This window comes from Schistocerca americana, chromosome X, assembly GCF_021461395.2.
Source record: "Schistocerca americana isolate TAMUIC-IGC-003095 chromosome X, iqSchAmer2.1, whole genome shotgun sequence".
Classification (NCBI taxonomy): domain Eukaryota; kingdom Metazoa; phylum Arthropoda; class Insecta; order Orthoptera; family Acrididae; genus Schistocerca; species Schistocerca americana.
Window position 1 is genome coordinate 868,571,387 of NC_060130.1, and position 19,182 is coordinate 868,590,568.

The 19,182-nt window shown below is 38.4% G+C and overlaps 1 protein-coding gene across 1 annotated transcript in view; it reads right to left on the reverse strand.

Annotated features, from left to right (window-relative positions):
- Nucleotides 1-19,182, reverse strand: part of LOC124556360 (integral membrane protein GPR155) — a 179,626-nt gene that overhangs the window by 32,267 nt on the left and 128,177 nt on the right. Inside the window, exons 9-12 of the mRNA XM_047130326.1 lie at nucleotides 17,916-18,124; nucleotides 10,028-10,167; nucleotides 2,361-2,552; nucleotides 1,729-1,943 (exon numbers count right to left, since the gene is read on the reverse strand). Coding sequence (XP_046986282.1) covers nucleotides 1,729-1,943; nucleotides 2,361-2,552; nucleotides 10,028-10,167; nucleotides 17,916-18,124 — 756 coding nt within the window. The remainder of the gene's footprint in view (nucleotides 1-1,728; nucleotides 1,944-2,360; nucleotides 2,553-10,027; nucleotides 10,168-17,915; nucleotides 18,125-19,182) is intronic.

Genomic DNA, 19,182 nt, shown 5'->3' on the forward strand with positions numbered 1-19,182 from the left:
TGGGTCCCAGAGTTCATTCCAAGGACCACCACAACTGACATTTCAATTATGCCCCCAAGACAACCAGCAACCACTCATCAAAGACTTCCGGCTGGCTCTCCCAACATTCCAATCCTAGACAAAGTCCATACCAATAAAAATAGATCAGCTAGCACCACCAGCATCTTCACTGTCTTTCCCCTTCAAAGAATGGTTCAAAGCAGTAAGACAGTCAACCAGCTCCTACCAGCACTGTATCTGCGCCACACAGCAACACCAATACCAGCAGTGCGTCATCACAAAGGAGACATCTCTCCTGCAATAGCTGTAACATTTTTGGTGTTGTGGACTGATTCAAGGGGCGGGGGGGCAGGGGGGGGGGGGGGGAGATTAATAGCTTTGCCAAATGTCAGTATGGAAAATACATTATTGGTCTGTTTAGCTACTATGACTTCCAGCAAGGATGCTGCTAACCATCAAACATAACAGCACGACCCGATCGCTGGAGTCGATGAAAGGCCGGCTGCAACCTGCTGTTAAGTCACTACAGATGATGATGATGATGATGATGATAATGATGATGATTATTGGTTTGTGGGATGCTCAATTGCATGGTCATCAGTGCCCAGCCACTACAGTCTTCACCTACACTAGTGTTCCATTGTTATCTCTCTGTGTACTCTTTATAACAAACCATACAAATCTCTGTACTGTTTGGCTTACTGTTCAGGCTTTTCCTGTATCTGCTGCCACTGGGCTTATGCTCAAACCTGGACAATGATAGGTTTTCTTCTCATTATTTGCTTTCCTTAACCCCTGGTAAACTTATTCATTTCCCAGTTTATGGTACTACATTTATTTTATGTGCAGGTATCGAGTTTATTGTGCAAATAAATATTGAGTGCAGTATATGCAATATGTTAAGAACTGGCAGTGCTGACTTTGCTTTATGGATGCCAATGTTGAGAGCTAACTAAACAAATGGAGATGGAACAAACCAAAACTCGTTTAATCATTGCTGCTGCTGCTGCTATTGATGATGATGATGATGAAATGTATAATGTGAGTTTTAGCTCTTCCAAGTGCTGGCACAAAGTGAGAGCGATGCAACATGCACTCGCATTTTTAGTAGCTCATTTTCTAAAAACCAGACACTGGCCAAGTCTGCACACTACCAGTCTGCTAGTGCTGAAGTAACTATGTTCAAAAGAGGAATGGCTGAGTCCCATTAACAGCCATCTTCTTGATTTTAATTAATTAATGATTAATGTCATCAAACTGAAACTTTATGTAAAGTGACTCCTGTACCTGGGGATGTTATTGACAGTTCTCCTTGCTCAATACAATGAGATTAAACCTGTAAAATCTGGGCAAAGTTTCACTGAATCTAAACAAATATACATCAAAACTTAAACTACTGAAAAATAGAAAAGGCAATCAGCACTAGAAGGAACATGATACATATAAACAGAGTCTCAGCAATATCATTATTTAAACTCTCAGTGAAATTTTTCAGATTAAAATATAAAAGTACCCCCAATTCTCTTAGCTATATCAAAGTCCTAGGCAACAATCCTCTAAGTTTATCTGCATATGAATGACAAACATCTGCAACAATAATAGTTTCCATATAGTATGATTATTCAGTAGCACTGAGCTGCTGATAACTATACCAGAACACATGTTTACGGCAAAACCCTATATAGTAACGGTGAAATTTGCTTTCACATTACATTATACTGTACTTACAGTGAACATCGAGGAGACAAGCAGAATGATAAGCACAACGTGTCTGAGGACCTGGTAGTCGCTATCCTCAATGTCATCTTGTTCTAAATAATAATCTTCCAGACGTTGCTGACACCGAGCTCGAGTGTCTGAAGGGCAGCTGAATTGTGATGGGCATGTACGAACACCATTCTCATCCAAATTTTCTATGTCCATAATCTGTGAGCTTGTAGTGGCTAAGATATCCAGAGAGAGAAACAGGCTATTAAAATATATTCTATACAACAATAGAAAATATTAGAAATGTGACAGGCAGGCATGAAATTGTTCTACCACACAGTACTGGAAGACTCCATTAAAATCACACCATATACTTCCTCCAAAACATCTAATTACTTAAAAATCATGAAAACATGATGTGGCAGATGACTGCTATATCTTCAGTCTCACTTATTTTCTCAGTACGTCTTAAATGAAATACATAATTACCTTCTTCTAAGTACAAGAACTAACTCTGAAATAATTGTTTCCATTGCTCCAGTTAATGCAATTTCTGCATTTGGTAACTATGAACCTTATCTTGTAACTCATAGTTTTAATCACTAAATTTTGCAGAAAGCATAACACACTGGATATTTGTTGTAACTACTTACCTCTTGGGCTGCTACTACATGGTCCTTCGGGTTCTGTTGTGTCTTTCAAACAATTGTTTATTCCTGGGAGTACACTGCAAGACATACTTCCTGAATGTCTGGGCTCTGACGTATTAATATCTTGGACCAAGGACAAGTAACGTGCATAGCGTCGCCAGTACCTCTGATGCAGGATCAAACAGCCTACTGTCACTATAAACAAAAGTATAATTACACAGTTTCTAACACACACTCCCTCATAGACATACGGCGGAGAAAAACACTCTGAGAATAAGTTCAAAGCAGGATATGGGAGGTTGAATTGGGCAACAATTTCTGGATAACCATAGATCAGAAAAGCATCAATGTGGAGCCATGTTCATACAATGGCAGCCAATCAGTGACAAGCACCCTGAAGCATGTGCATTTATTTAATTGGCCCAGCTAACACTTGTTATGCTATAAATGTGGTTACTAATTAAATTAGATGAAGATATGGCTTCAGCTGAACAGACAGTGCTAGGCAAACTGTAAATCCTTATCTATCATTAGCTACATAGACACAAATTTGCTTTGATGTTTACTGGGTAAAGCTTAACTACTAAATCAACTATGTTAAAAGGCACCTTAATGTAATTAATTTGTTCAGATAATAAGCTGTACTGTAGAAAGAGTATTGCATCAAGACAGTAATACTATATGGTGTAATGTTATTTATAATAGAGTCTAAAGGCCACATGTTTTAATTTTCGGAAATCTGCAAACAGCATGAATGAACTATTATTTTGACAAGGACAGCATATCAGTAAGTGTGAACTAAGACAGTGGTGAAAAAGTAAACAATTTAAATTTTAAATACTCCTTTCTTTCTCATATCACATTTCTCACAATAAATGCTTGAAACTCCTACCTCTAACACTGCTACAAATTTTACACTATCAGAAAAATGACTCCCATACCCCATTCGATAACTCCTGCCATGTTGCAAATAGTTGTCATGAACTTACATATTCTAGCAGCCAGCTTCGCATGCGTGTTGGTTGGTGCCTGGTAGATGCGGCCTTGCATAACCCAACACAAAGATGTCCAAAGGTGTTACACTGGGTGATCTAGAAGGCCAGTCTCAAGGACCACTGCACTCAACCCATCTGCACTTGAACACATCATTAAAATATTCCCAGAGTGGAATGCGGTAGAGCACCATCCTCTTGGAACAACATGTTTTGGCATATGTGGAGGCAAATGCCTTCTAACAGTATGATCAATTCCACTTGCAAAAACTGTAAACAACTGTGTCCATTTAATTGAGGCGGTAGACTGGAAGGTCTAATTAAGTTGTCATTGACAATCCCTGACCAGACATATACCATAGATCTTTCCTTGTGATCTTGTTGTAGAATGTAATGGGGATTTTCATGCACCCACTTGTGAGTTGTGTACATTAAATACTGCTTCCCTAGTACAAATAGCCTAAACAGTACACAGGATGAAGTAGGGAAAATTCTCATTATTTGGACACTGATGCTGCCTTAACACCGAGGTATAATCTTTGACTGTCAAAGCTTGAATCTTTTGCACATGGTAAGGATGTAAACTGTTTGCCTTTGCAACATTCCAAACAAGCCAATAAGTGACACTGAGCTGATTAGCTGTCACTCTGATGCTGATTGAAGGCATTGTTCCTAAATGTTGGAGTACCTATTCATCAATTTTTGGCATTCTCACTGTGCTTTGTCGTCCTATATTGGTCTTTCTGGGTGCAAATATGGCTGTTTTACTCAAGCAATAATCCACGACCCTACAGGAGTTAAAAAAAACAAAAAAAAAAAAAAAAAAAAAACAATTTTCTTCATGCAGTTATCAACAGCAGTAATATATTCTGAAAATGCATGACACAGAGCTGCCTCTTTTTAATTTATTATACTGGTTTCGGCCATAAATGATCATCTTGGCATCTGAGTTGCTTACATTTTGACTACATACATTCAGTTACTCTGTTGCTATTGGGTGGACCTCAGCTTTATATTTATGAATTTTCGCTTTGTCAGATGTGCACAGTTGTATTGAAAATGCCAGGGAATTTGTTTCCATGTCTCAATTTGTGTGACGTGTGAATAGTAGTGTTCATTCTTTCATTAAGTATCACTGTACGTTTTATTATTTATATGACAATCTGTGTCTTTTGTTGTTTCTCTAGTTGGTCTCTTTCATTTCATTGCTACAAATACCAAGATGATGGTTTATGATCAAAATCAGTAGTAATAACAAATGAATACAATACAGCCCTGAGTCATGCATTTTTCGAAACCTATAGATAGTGGCTGCTGGTAGCCTTCTGTCTGATGAATGTTCTGTATGCCATCATCTTGCAGCACTACATCCCACTGCTCATAAGCAATGTGAATGTCAGCTTGCTTGTTGTTCGTGTACCTGTTCATGGTGACTCCAGTGTGGTCTAGCACATGGCAACAAGTAAAGTGATTTACAGCAACTACAACATAACACAGCAGCAGCTAAATTGGACAAAACTGCACTGCTAAGCACATCCAAACATGTTCTCTTACTGGACAAACTTCCAAGCACTCATTGCTGAATGGCTGTCATTTCATCCCGATCTGTTTCACCTCAAGGGAGGGAAATGTGGATAGTCTATGGAACGTACTCAAAAGTATTAGAGGACACATTCAAGATAAATATATGTCATCAATATAGCACACAACTTAGAGGTTCAACAACAATTCAATGACAATTTTAGGATGTTTCCACAAATCAGCAAAAGCTTCAACACAGATAAAAAGAAGATGAAGCCACATTGATAAACATAAAGTGAACATAGTTGAAGTGAAAGTAAAGAAAGCTATGCAAGAAATGTTCAATGAATATGAAAGCAAAATGTTATCTGTAGAATTTTTAAAACCATAAACAATTTTGGATCTATATAAAAATCAGTCAACAGACTACTATCATCTGTTCAGTCACTCAGTCATACTGGTACTGAAATGCAATAACATACAAGTTAAAGCTAAAATATTACAATCTCTCATCCAAAACTGTCTCCTGAAGATCGTGGCACTAGCCCTGCTTTCATATGTTGTATGGACACAAGTATGACAGTTCGAAAATAAGGAATTACAGAATCATGAAGTAACTGAAGTCAGTCAGTTTTGAAAAGACTACTAGACCAGATATTAAATTATTATTATTATTATTGTTGTTGTTGTTGTTGTCATCTTCAGTACAAAGACTGGTTTGATGAAGCTCTCCATGCCATTCTATCCTGCGCAGGACTCTTCATCTGCACATATGTACTGCAACATACTTCCTCTTAAACATGTGCTTACCTTATTCATCTCTTGGCCACCCTCTACAAGTTTTACTCCCCATACTTCCCTCCAATACTAGACTGGTGATCCCTTGGTGTCTCAGACTGTGTCCTATCAACCAATCCCTTCTTTTAGTCAAGTTATGCCTTAAATTTCTTTTCTTCTTAATTCTACTCAGCACTTCCTCACTGGTTACATGGTACAAGGTGCTACACAAAATATCCAAGAATTTCATTCTACTGGTCAAACCAACAGCATTACGGCATTCTGCCAGTAGATGTCTCGAGGTACACGTCTTAGCTACTGTGGCACAAAGTTACATCAACTTTGCCAATGCAGTTGTGAGTTGTTGTAGTGTGCATCAGGACATGTTTCAGTGCTTCTGCAAATTGTGAAATGGATAACATGAAGGAGCAATGGATTTGCATCAAATTCAGTTTCAAATTGAAGAAAACTGCAAGCGAAACCCACCGCGTGCTGACAGAGGCATTTGGTCAGAGTGCACTGAGTCAAGCATGAACATTTGATTGGTCCAAGCCCTTCAAGGAAGGCCAAGAAATGGCAGAAGATGACAAAAGTCTTGGTTGATCATCAAAAAGCACAACACTGGAAGTAATCATGAAAGTGCTAGACGTGATCCATGAAGATTGAAAGCAGACAATTCACTATGTTTGTAACAGACTTGGGCTGTCATATGGTACATGTCAACAAATTCTAGTTGATGAACTGAACACAAGACAAATTGCAGCGAAGTCTGTCCCTCACTTTCTCAGCTTGAACCAATGAAACCTCAGGATTCAGGCATGCACTGAGCTGCGACAAAGAGTACGACAGTGTCTGCAGTTCTTATACAGAGTCATAACAGGTGATGAATCTTGGGTCTACGGTTTTGGCCCTGAAACAAATCAGCTAAAATCACAACAGAAAATGCCACCTTCTCCAAGGCAGAAGAAAGCTCGACAAGTTCACAGCAACATAAAGTCAATGCTGATCATTTTATTCGACATTGGGGAATAATGCATAAGGAGCTTGTTCCATCTGGTCAGATTGTCAATGGGCAGTTTTATTGAGAGGTTTCAAGGTATATGAGGGAAAATTTTCAGTGCAAATGGCCAGAGTTGCAGGAAAAGAATAAATGGTTGGTGCACCATGACAATGCACTTGCGCATACTTTGCTCGTTGGCCAAAAACCACATGGCAACAGTCCCCCACCATCCATACTCACCAGACCTAGCCCCATGTGATTTTTATCTGTTCCCAAAGATGAAAATTACATTGAAAGGGTGACATTTTGATTCGACTAAAGACATCCAAGTGGAATTGCAATGGGTCCTGAATACCTTTCAACCTGCGAATTTCCAGCAGTGTTTCCAAAAATGGGAACAACACTGGAATTGTTGTCTACACGCCCAAGATGACGGAGGACATTGCGACATAAGTATAATTTTCTGATTTTTAGAATGAACTTTTCAAATATTTTGAGTAGCACCTCGTGTACCCATTGAATCTTCAGCATTCTTCTGTAGCACCACATTTCACTTCCATACAAGCTACATTCAGGACACATCCTTCAGAAAACACTTTCTAACACTTAAATGTATATTCGATGTTAACAAATTTCTCTTCTTCAGAAATGCTTTTCTTGCGATTGTGGGTCTGCATTTTATATCCTCTCTACTTCTGCCATCTTCAGTTACTTTACTGTCCAAATAGCAAAACTTACCTACTATTATTGGTGTCTTGTTTCCTAATCTAATTGCCTCAGCATCTTCTGATTTAATCAAACTACATTCCATTACCCTTGTTTTGCTTTCGTTGATGTTAATCTTACATCTTCCTTTGAAGACGATGTATACTCCATTCAACTGTTCTTCCAAGTCCTTTGCTCTCTCTTACAGAATTACAATGTCATTAGCAAACCTCAAAGTTTTTATTTCTTCTCTCTGAACTTTTAATTCCTTCTCCAAATTTTTCTTTTGTTTGCTTTACTGCTTGTTCATCTTTTCTCATTCATTTTTCAATCACTGCTTTCTTTTCATGCCCCCTCCACTCTTATACACTCTTATAATAGCCATCTCGTTTCTGTACAAGTTGTATATAGCCTTTTGCTCCCTGTATTCTACCCATGCTCCCTTTAGAATTTCACAGAGTGTATTTCAGCTGACACTGTCAACAGCTTTCTCCTAATCTACAAAAGCTATAAATGTAATTTTATATGCTTCCATATCCTCACATTTGTCATCCAGCCTTTCCTGATTAGCTATTTTGCATTGGGTGTCAATCTCATTTTTTAGATATTTGTATTCCCTTTCAGCTGCTTCATTCGCTGAATTTTTATATTTTCTTCTTCATCAATTAAATTCAATTATTTCCGTGATATCCAAGGATTTCTACTAGGCTTTGCCTATTTACCTATCTTTATCTTCTGCTTTCTTCACTATTTCATCTATCAAAGCTACCCATTCATCTTCTATTGTATTCCTTTCTCCTGTTTCAGTCCTAATGCTCCCTCTGGAACTCTCAACAACCTCTGGGTCTTTCAACTTATCCACATCCCCTCTCCTTAACTTCCTACCTCTTTGCAATTTCTTCAGTTTTAATCTACCATTCATAACCAATAAACTGTGATCAGAATCCAAATCTGCCCTTGGAAACATCTTACAGTTTAAAACCTGGCTCCAAAATCTCTGTCTTACCATTATATAACCGATCTGAATCCTTCCATTGTCTCCGGGTCTCTTCCACAAACACAATCTTCTTTCATGATCTTTAAACTAAGAGTCAGTAATGATTGAATTATGCTCTGTGCAAAATTCTACCAGGCAGCTTCTCTGTCATTTCTTTCCCCTGGTCCACATTCAACTACGTTTTTACTTCACTTCCTTTCCCTACTATCAAATTCCAGTCCTCCTTCACAATTAATTTTTTTCCCTTAATTATGTGATTTATCTTATCTCATCATACATTTTTTCAATCTCTTCATCATCTGCGGAGCTAGTTGGCATACAAACTTGTACTACTATGGTGGGTGTGGTCTTCATGTCTATCTTGGGTACAATAATGCATTCACTTTGCTGTTTGTAATAGCTTACTCACATTCATATTTTCTTGTTCATTATCAGACCTACTCCTGCATTACCCCTGTTTGACTTTGAATTTATAACCCTGCACTCACATCTCTAGAAGTCCTGCTCATCCCTTCACTAATCCCCAACTATATCGAACTTAAATCTGTCTATTTCCCTTTTTAAATTTTCTAACCTACCTGTCTGATTAAGAGATCTAACACTCCACATTCCAATCCATAGACTACCAGTTTTGTTTTTCCTGATGATGAAATCTTTCTGGGTAGTTTCCACCCAGAGACCCAAATGGAGGACTATTTTGGATTATTTTACCTCTGTAATATTTTATCCAAGTGGATGCCATCATTATTTAACAATATAGTAGAACTGCAGGGCCTTGGGAAAAATAACAGCTGTAGTTTCCTCTTGCTTTCAGCTCTCTGAAATACCAGCACAGCAGGGTCTTGTCGGTTGACATTAAAAGGCCAGATCAGTATATCATCCAGACTGATGCCCCTACAACTACTGAAAAGGCTGCTGCCCCTCTTGAGGAACCTCGTGTTTGTCTGGGCTCTCTACAGATACCCCTCCATTGTGGTTGCACCTAGGGTTACCTGTATCGTTGAGGCATTCAAGCCTTTCCACCATGGCAAAGTCCATGGTTCATGGGGGGGGGGGGGGGGGGGGGATATTATTATGTATCAATTTGGGAAAGAATTGTCCTCTCTTCTAACAAAAGTTTATCTTGGATGTTTGGAGCAACAGAGCATCACATACAGCTGTTAACGGTACAGGCCAATCAAGTTTTTAAGTAGGACTGGAGTACAAATGTGCTAAATACAGATCTATATTGGTCATGCCAATTTTGTCTTATTATTAATGAATATTTTTCATGATCACATATGATCATTTTTGGAGCACAAAATCAATGCTTATACATCCATTTATGTATTTATCAAATCAGTATGTGTAAGTTCGATTTATTAGAACAACTGAAATAAGTCTATTAACCTGTGTAACAGAAAGTAACTGGTATCAATTCATACCACTAAATACAAAGTTCATCAAACACAATAAAAAATTTTGCTCCGAAATAAAAATATGATTAGTCTAGATTATACACATACAAGTCACCTTTTACTTGTGCATGGGAGAAACAGCCCTAAAATATGAATTAAGTAATGTGATTGTCCTTTGTATTATCAAAAGTAAGATTTACCATGCACCACACTGACTTTACTATAAAACTAAAACAGGATTCCCATTCATCCCTGATAAACTTATTAAGAAGAAGTCTTACCTGTCAAACAAAGAACAAGCAAAATGACAGTTATTATAGCTTGTACCCCTCCAAACTGAAAGTTTGGGTTGCACTTTTCCACAGACATGTCCTCTTGCTTAACGAAGAGCACCAAAAATATTACAATCACCAGGGGAATTCTGCAACAAATAATGATACAACTATAAAATCCAGTCACAGACATTCATTTTACACAAATGAGAAAGTTTCAGTATACACTACTAATTACTAAAAGGCAAAACCTCAATGTTAATTAGCAGAAACATCAGAATTTCTATAAGCAACAACAACGAATCAAAGTAGTAAAGCTAACCATGTAGCTGATGTGTTAAGTGGCCAAAAGTTCACTCTTTTTTTATGTACTTGATTGTTGCTCAACACCTCTCAACTACACTACTGGCCATTAAAATTGCAACACCAAGAAGATAACGTGCTACAGATGTGAAATTTAACTGACAGGAAGAAGATGCTGTGATATGCAAATGATTAGCTTTTCAGAGCATTCACACAAGGTTGGCGCCAGTGGCGACACCTACAACGTGCTCACATAAGGAAAGTTTCCAACCAATTTCTCATACAAAAACAGCAGTTGACCGGCATTTCCTGGTGAAACATTGTTGTGATGCCTCGTGTAAGGAGGAGAAATGCGTACCATCACGTTTACGACTTTGATAAATGTCGGACTGTAGCCTATCGCGATTGCGGTTTATCATATTGCGACATTGCTGCTCACGTTGGTCGAGATCCAATGACTGTTAGAAGAATATGGAATCGGTGGGTTCAGAAGGGTAATACGGAACGCCGTGCTGGATCCCAATGGCCTCGTATCACTAGCAGTCGAGGTTACAGGCACCTTATCCGCATGGCTGTAACGGATTGTGCAGCCACGTCTCAATCAGAGTCAACAGATGGGGATGTTTGCAAGACAACAACCATCTGCACGAACAGCTCAACGACGTTTGCAGCAGCATGGACTATCAGCTTGGAGGCCATGGCTGCGGTTTCCCTTGATGCTACATCACGGACAGGAGCACCTGCAATAGTGTACTCAACGACGAACCTGGGTGCACGAATGGCAAAACGTCATTTTTTCGGATGAATCCAGGTTCTGTTTATAGCATCATGATGGTTGCATCCATGTTTGGCAACATCACAGTCAACGCACATTGGAAGCGTGTATTCGTCATCGCCATACAGGCGTATCACCCGGCGTGATGGTATGGGGTGCCATTGGTTACATGTCTCAAGTCACCTCTTGTTCACATTGACAGCACTTTGAACAGTGGACATTACATTTCAGACGTGTTACGACCCGTGGCTCTACCTTTCATCATGCGAAATCCTACATTTCAGCAGGACAATGCACGACCGCATGTTGCAGGTCCTGTACGGGCCTTTCTGGATACAGAAAATGTTCGACTGCTGCCCTGGCCAGGACATTCTCCAGATCTCTCACCAATTGAAAACGTCTGGTCAATGGTGGCAGAGCAACTGGCTCGTCACAATACGCCAGTCACTACTCTTGATGAACTGTGGTATCGTGTTGAAGCTGCATGGGCAGCTGTACCTGTACACGTCATCCAAGCTCTTTTTGACTCAATGCCCAGGCGTATCAAGGCCGTTATTATGGCCAGAGGTGGTTGTTCTGGGTACTGCTTTCTCAAGATCTATGCACCCAAATTGCGTGAAAATGTAATCATATATCAGTTCTAGTATAATATATTTGTCCAATGAATACCCGTTTATCATCTGCATTTCTTCTTGGTGTAGCAATTTTAATGGCCAGTAGTGTACACAGTAGTAGCTACTTTTGCTTCTTATATTATATGTATTCCTCCATGATTTCCCCTTATTACAGTAGGCAACAGTAAGTCATGACATGACAAAAAAAACTGATTAGAGTAAAAGTTGTGAAGCTCTGACTACGACAATGAACAATCTTAATATTGCACAATGAACAATCTTAATATTCTAAAACTCTTTTTTATTTTTGAGAAATTTTTCCAAGGAAAAGATTTTTTCATATGCAGGAATTGTATTTTCGATCAATACAGCACAAACAAAAAGGATACACCTATAATAAATGGACTGCAGCATGTACACATGTGAGAACATATAAATGTCAGAATGTGTGTCGTTCTGCATTTTATTTCAATCATTAGACATATCCATATTGTAATTGTACCAATTAAAGCAATATTATTTATGCACATAATACTAATTTCTCTTCACAAATATACTTACATGCTAACAAGGCGTCAGTTCCATCCACTATGACATAAACAGTATATATATATATATATATATATATATATATATATATATATATATATATATAATGGAAGGAAACATTCCACGTGGGAAAAATTATATATAAAAACAAAGATGAGGTGACTTACCGAACAAAAGTGCTGGCAGGTCGATAGACACACAAACAAACACAAACACACACACAAAATTCAAGCTTTCGCAACAAACTCTTGCCTCATCAGGAAAGAGGGAAGGAGAGGGGAAGACGAAAGGAAGTGGGTTTTAAGGGAGAGGGTAAGGAGTCATTCCAATCCCGGGAGCGGAAAGACTTACCTTAGGGGGAAAAAAGGACAGGTATACACTCGCACACACGCACATATCCATCCACACATACAGACACAAGCAGACATATTTGTCTGCTTGTGTCTGTACGTGTGGATGGATATGTGCGTGTGTGCGAGTGTATACCTGTCCTTTTTTCCCCCTAAGGTAAGTCTTTCCGCTCCCGGGATTGGAATGACTCCTTACCCTCTCCCTTAAAACCCACTTCCTTTCGTCTTCCCCTCTCCTTCCCTCTTTCCTGATGAGGCAACAGTTTGTTGCGAAAGCTTGAATTTTGTGTGTGTGTTTGTGTGTCTATCGACCTGCCAGCACTTTTGTTCGGTAAGTCACCTCATCTTTGTTTTTATATATATATATATATATATATATATATATATATATATATATATATATATATATATATAAAAATAAAATGATGTTTCAGAATAGAGCCTGTGCGTACCAGTGGTGTATGTTTGTCATAGCCTGTAAAAACTTTCCTTTCTTACACTAATGACTGGTAAGCATTAAAACTTGCAACTTACAATTTCAAAATTATGGTATGGAAAGTTATGGCAGAATGTACATAAACTGTTACCTTTAGACCTAAATTAATTCAGTTTCAAAATCAGGACGTTTAAAAATGAGAGTTGCTGAAGAAAAAGCTTTCAGTTAATTTCAAATTGAAAGATGGTGTATCTAGAATTTTTTCCTGTTTGCTGATTGATTGGTAAGTTTTTGTGACTCCAGCCAGATGTAGTCAGTTCTGTTCACTGACTTTGGATGAGTATGATATAGACATATTCTGAATGAATCAGAGTTAAAACTATTTTTCATACCTACAAATGGCAAGGCTCTGCAGACATCATTACATTACTATTATCTATCGAACATGTTGGAATGCACACTATAGTTGTTATGCAACACACTAAAGCCTACAGGTTTGGGGTGTTGCAGCTACAATACAAAGTTTTGTTTGAGAATAAATTACACAAAATACACGTTTTACCCAGATGAAAACTGCCCTCACAATTACTTAAACTGTCTCTTATTCAAATTTCTTCTTATCAGTCACATTTCCACAGATTTCTTTAAGCACTGAGCTGCACAGGAATATCATTTACACCAAGATTTTGTCGAATTATGTCCATTGTTTTCAACCACAGCAGATTTGTTGGGTTGTAAAAGGCAGTTTATGTTTAATGCATTACTCCTCCTGTATTGTACATGTTATGTCGGCCATACCACATTGTCATAATAGTGTAAAAATGCCAACCTTATATATAAGCAGATCATCAATGACTGACTCGGAGCCTTCATTGCTGGACAGAGGATCACAACTATATTTTTTTCTTCTTTTTTTATTTTTTCTTTATCTTCAGCTTAATTTAAAGACATATCTTCAACATACAGAAGAAAGGCACATTTCTGTCCTGTGCTTCATCTATTAACTGGTCACGAGGGATCATTAACAAAGTGCTCTCAACCTGATGTGTGGATACCTGTTTTTATTAGCACCCATCTCTAGATGTGCCAATTCAGCCAGAAAGCGTTGCCTCTGCTGCTACAATTGTGTCATGAAAGAAAATAGTACAAATTCTATTGAAAATAAAAACTGTCTAGGCTGAAGAATCCTGAAGTCTGGCTAAGTAATTTGGTAATCAAAACAGTTATTGAGTTTAAATGCTAGCAAGTGTCTGATATAAAGAGAACATTTAAAAGCAGTGATGAAAATGAGCCTAAAAAATGAAACATATGATCCCATTAAAGCTGTTGAACAATGACAGTTCAACATGGACAGCTGGAGTTTCATTTGAAGACAGTGTCTGGTCACACTGAAACAAGGAAAGCCATCACAGCTTCTACATCAGATGGAATGGAAAATTTGTTATTGACTAGCAGTTGAAAATATAGCACCAATGAGTAAGCTTCCAGAGTTGTTGGGGTATTCCACTCACATTCAAGAGAAACTAGGTTTAAATCTTCTTCCAGGCATTCCAATTTAGGTTTCCTGCAGTTTTCCTAAATTTAGATGAATGCTTGGAGGGTCCCTTTGAACAGGACATGGGCACTCATCATCTCCATCACTGTCCTAGCTGAGCTCATATTCCATATCTAGTAACCCCATCATCAAATGACATTAAATTCTCACATTCCTCCCTTAACACTGACAAATGTTCCTTCTAGCAATCTTATAAATATGCCACACACCTCCACAAATGAGAAGTAGTAGTGCATAAGGGCTCTGAAGAACAGACACATAGCATTGCTACTGACTGTCAGCACATGGGACACATTAAATTGCAAATATGTTTGTCAGTTGTTACAAAGCACAGAAAGATAAAATATGTAGTTCCCATGAGGAGTTACTCCAATTTATCTCCAGGCATAGACCATATGCTCCATATGCACATGAATTTCAGAAAAAAAGGATCAAAGAGCTGGATATGTGGACACATTTTATGGTGCAGTGCACAGAACAATCTGAATACTATAGAAGCTACTTTAAATCAATGTCTACCTACAAAGCACTAGGCATCAAGGCTTCTTGTGGAGAAAACATGCTCCGATGGAGCCATAACCTATATCACTGCAGCAGTTCCAACATGATGCATCAGAGAAATGCCACGCCTTCATAAAATGTGTTTTGAATGGTTTATTGTCAATGGAAATACCTTCAAAGTTGGTAAAAGGTACAAGGAGTCTTGTGCTATATTTTCAACAGTTAAGAAGTAGGTAGCTAAATTCAAACAGGACCATACAGCTTTAGGAACCATTTATGTTAATAATATCAGAAAACCGCAAACACAAATTAAAACAATAATAAAGTGCACAATATGGCATTAGATGGTCTGCAGTTAACAGTATGTGAAGTAGTTGACATCATAGGCATACCAGAAGTGAGAGTATGGTACATTTTACATGAAGAATTGACCATGGTAAAGCCACATACCAGATGATCATAACTAGAGACCGGATGATATGCATCATAAAAATCTTAAAATACACATGCAAATAAGCATTAAAATGCTTAAAAAATGCATCAAAAGTGTTGAAATATGCAAGATCAAATGATGAAAAAACATTATACTTACCGCATGCATTATATCTCAAAGTCTAACCTGTGCATATCAATTACGGGGAAGAGCGCTGTATATCAATTACAAGGAAGAGTGTCAGTCATGCTAAAAATCAGTACATTTAGAACACTGGTATCATATTCTGAATACTTTCTGGTAGTGGTTAGGAGAAGATTCTGGAAATATTTTTCTAATACCCTCATTCACAAATCTGGCGATTATAGAATCATTTACTTTTACAAGTTCTTTGCAGGCCGCTAAGTAGGAAGAGGTACACTCTTCTTTTAAAGCACCAACAATTAAATTGGCAATGTAACTGCCACAAATGTCTATAATTTCATCACCTGAAATCCAGGTAATGCTGTCCTTGAGTTCATTGCGTATTTCTTCCAGAACATTTATGTAAATTGTCGGTATGTAATTTTTATGCAATGTTGATTCATGTGATATATTTTGATTTAAGCAATATTTGTGCAGGAAGCCTTTGAGAAGTGTTAGTAAGTTTGTGAAGAGGAAGATTGCTTGCAGTGAATGTTTCACATAGATCCATGTTAAACCAACTTTTTTGGTTACCTTTGGACAAATCCCTGCTACTGCAACTAGCTGTTGTCAGAAGTTGCTGTTGTGGTCCCTTCTTCTGCATCCCTACGATATGAAGACTCATCTTGACATGCTGGTCTATTACACTTTTTTTTTTTTTTTTTTTTTTTTTTTTTTTTTTTTTTTTTTTGCACAAAAAGTTTCTCTCACAAACTTGACAATATAAAACAATTCTGTCATATTTAAATGTTCCAGAATGGTCAGTTCTGTCATATTTAAATGTTCCAGAATGGTCAGCTATCCACGAAATGATGTTTCCTTTTTGTCAGCATGACACACAACATGTTACACACTACACATTGTAAACACATTCAACTGTGTACAAGTAAATAGAAACAATGGACATGTGACTAAAAGCTTGTGTAGTTTAATTTAATTGTTGCTGATGCGTATGGTATGACAGTGGAGGGGGTTAACTGGGGGTGCGGGTGCAGGAGCACTGACTCTGCCTGCCTGTTCCTGTTCTTCTTGTGTAATGATTTCACTAGGCAGTGGCCACTCGGTTAGTGATTGTATGCAGTTCTAGGTCGTGGTCAATCTGTGAGTCATCAAAACTAAATCGAGCTAGAGACCGCCCGTCTAAATTTTAAAAATACTGTAAACAGAGCAAAAATATGCATTCTCACTAGTTTTTAGTTAAAATATGCAATAGCCGGAGAAAATGAGCCAAATATGCAAATGCATACGCAACATGGAAATGCATATAATCCAGTCTCTAGTCACAACCTTTCTGGAATATAAAATCACCTTCACCTGCTTTAGTGCATGACCGTCAACTTTAAACTCTGCTTTGATTGTTGTTTCATTTCTGGAATGAAGTTGTTGAGCCATATCTCAGCCACAGTAACAGGTACACAATAGATTTGAAAGGGAGGGGAGTGAGGGGAAAGAGGAGATTTGCACCCCCTCCTCCAATGCATTATGCACCACATGCAGCTTTCCTTTGCCTGTTGCAGGGCAAACTTGCCAGTTCCACATTCATATCCCATTCCCTTGCTGCCTATCCCTCTCCTACCCATCATCCCCCTTTTTATCCTGCCACTCCATACGGCTACAGCTCCACACTCCATTTGAATAGTGCACATACGTGTGTGTGTGTGTGTGTGTGTGTGTGTGTGTGTGTGTGTGTGTGTGTGTGTGTGTGCGCAGTCTTCCCTCTACTGGCACGATTGTGATACACTGGTCTCCAAGAACCAGGGGCTTTATTTATCTTCTGATTCCCAGTTTGTCAGAGAGATGGTCTGCCATTTTGTTCTTTGTCATTCAGACTTGTGTGATCACACCACATGCATCTGTGGCATACAATTCTGCATTGTTGCCATACACTTCCTTCAACTCAGCATGGATTGGTTCAATGCTGTCCCCCTAAAATGCAAAAACTGAACTGATTCTCCATTTTATCAACAAACAATTTTGTTTTACTCCTCTAGTGGAGTGCTATGGTACTACAGTACAGGGACTTAAATGTGTACCAGGACTGCAGAGACATACCTGCTAACAAAAAAATTCATGTAATAATTAAAATTTTAAACTAATCCTCACAATTAGTCTCTGCTACACAAAGTACAAACACTGGTATTATTAGCAGCCACCTTAGCAAAACAAAAGTATAAAATATAAATGATTATCTCACTTACCCCCAGCCTGTAAGCATAAAATATGGCTGCAATTTCAATGCGAAACACAGACTTCGACACTGGAAAAACAGCAGTGTGATAGCCAGGAATGCAGTCCACAATCGAGAGCTGTATACACCGACTGTGTAAAATGCAAACTGAAGGTATAAGGCCCAGGTTTTGGAGCGATCCAGCACTGACCACAATATAACACCAATACAGGCAATGATCTGTGGAAAGATGCATGTTAAACTTGTATAAGAAGACAAATTATGTTATGAAACTTCATATGTTACAATTCATTTGACATTTAAGCTGCACTTCAGATTAATAATGAATCATTCAAATATGAAAAGATGTTCAGTTCAAGGATTTTCATTTTGATGTGTGGTTATTTGATTGTGAATATTGCTAAATATTTCTCATTATTAACAATTGTAAGAGCAAAGAGAATCACTAACTCATCCTAGAGGCACCGAGTGGTACACAGGCACATAAACAAGATTCGGAATTTTTGGCCACAGGCCCAACACTGCAGTCTCAATGCACTGATATGTTAGAGCAGGTGAGAGAAAGCATCGGAAAGTTTCTCCCTCACAGGCCAGCAACCAGTCACAAAGGATTTACAGTGATGAGCAATCTCTTGTCCAAGTCTTTAAAGGTCTTGCTAAGTCTTCATCCATAATTAGACCTCTCATGTACTGCTGACATATGCACTTGAAACTGCAACCACTACCACTATCGCCTGCAAAGACGAATGCCTTTTACCTAATACCACTTGCTCAGATTGTAACAATTTAATCAAACCCTCAAGCAGAGCTTCAAATATCTTTCATCATGCACTGAAATGAGGAATATCTCCCTCCCTCCTCCCCCCCCCCCCCCCAAAAAAAAGAAGGAAGTTCCATTTATACCGAAGTAGTACACCTCTATTCATCATATCTGAAAAGTATTTTAGTCCTTCACTATCCCATGCCTATACCCATTACCTTGTCATACAGGTCATATTGGTGTAGAAGACCAGGAGCAAGACATATTCTGTGCACCCACCACAGTCCTGCCACATGCATATCCTGCTCCATCACATGAAAGGCAACCATGTTACACTCAACTCTTCTGTGCCATCTTCACAACATTTTGTACTGGCATGGTCACCAACCAGCTGTCCACTCAAATGAATAGCCACCAACAAACTATAACCAAGAACATCATCCACTGGCAGAATTTGTCACTGAAAGCAACAGACTCAATTTCAGTGGCTACTTAACAAACCTATGCTATCTGGATC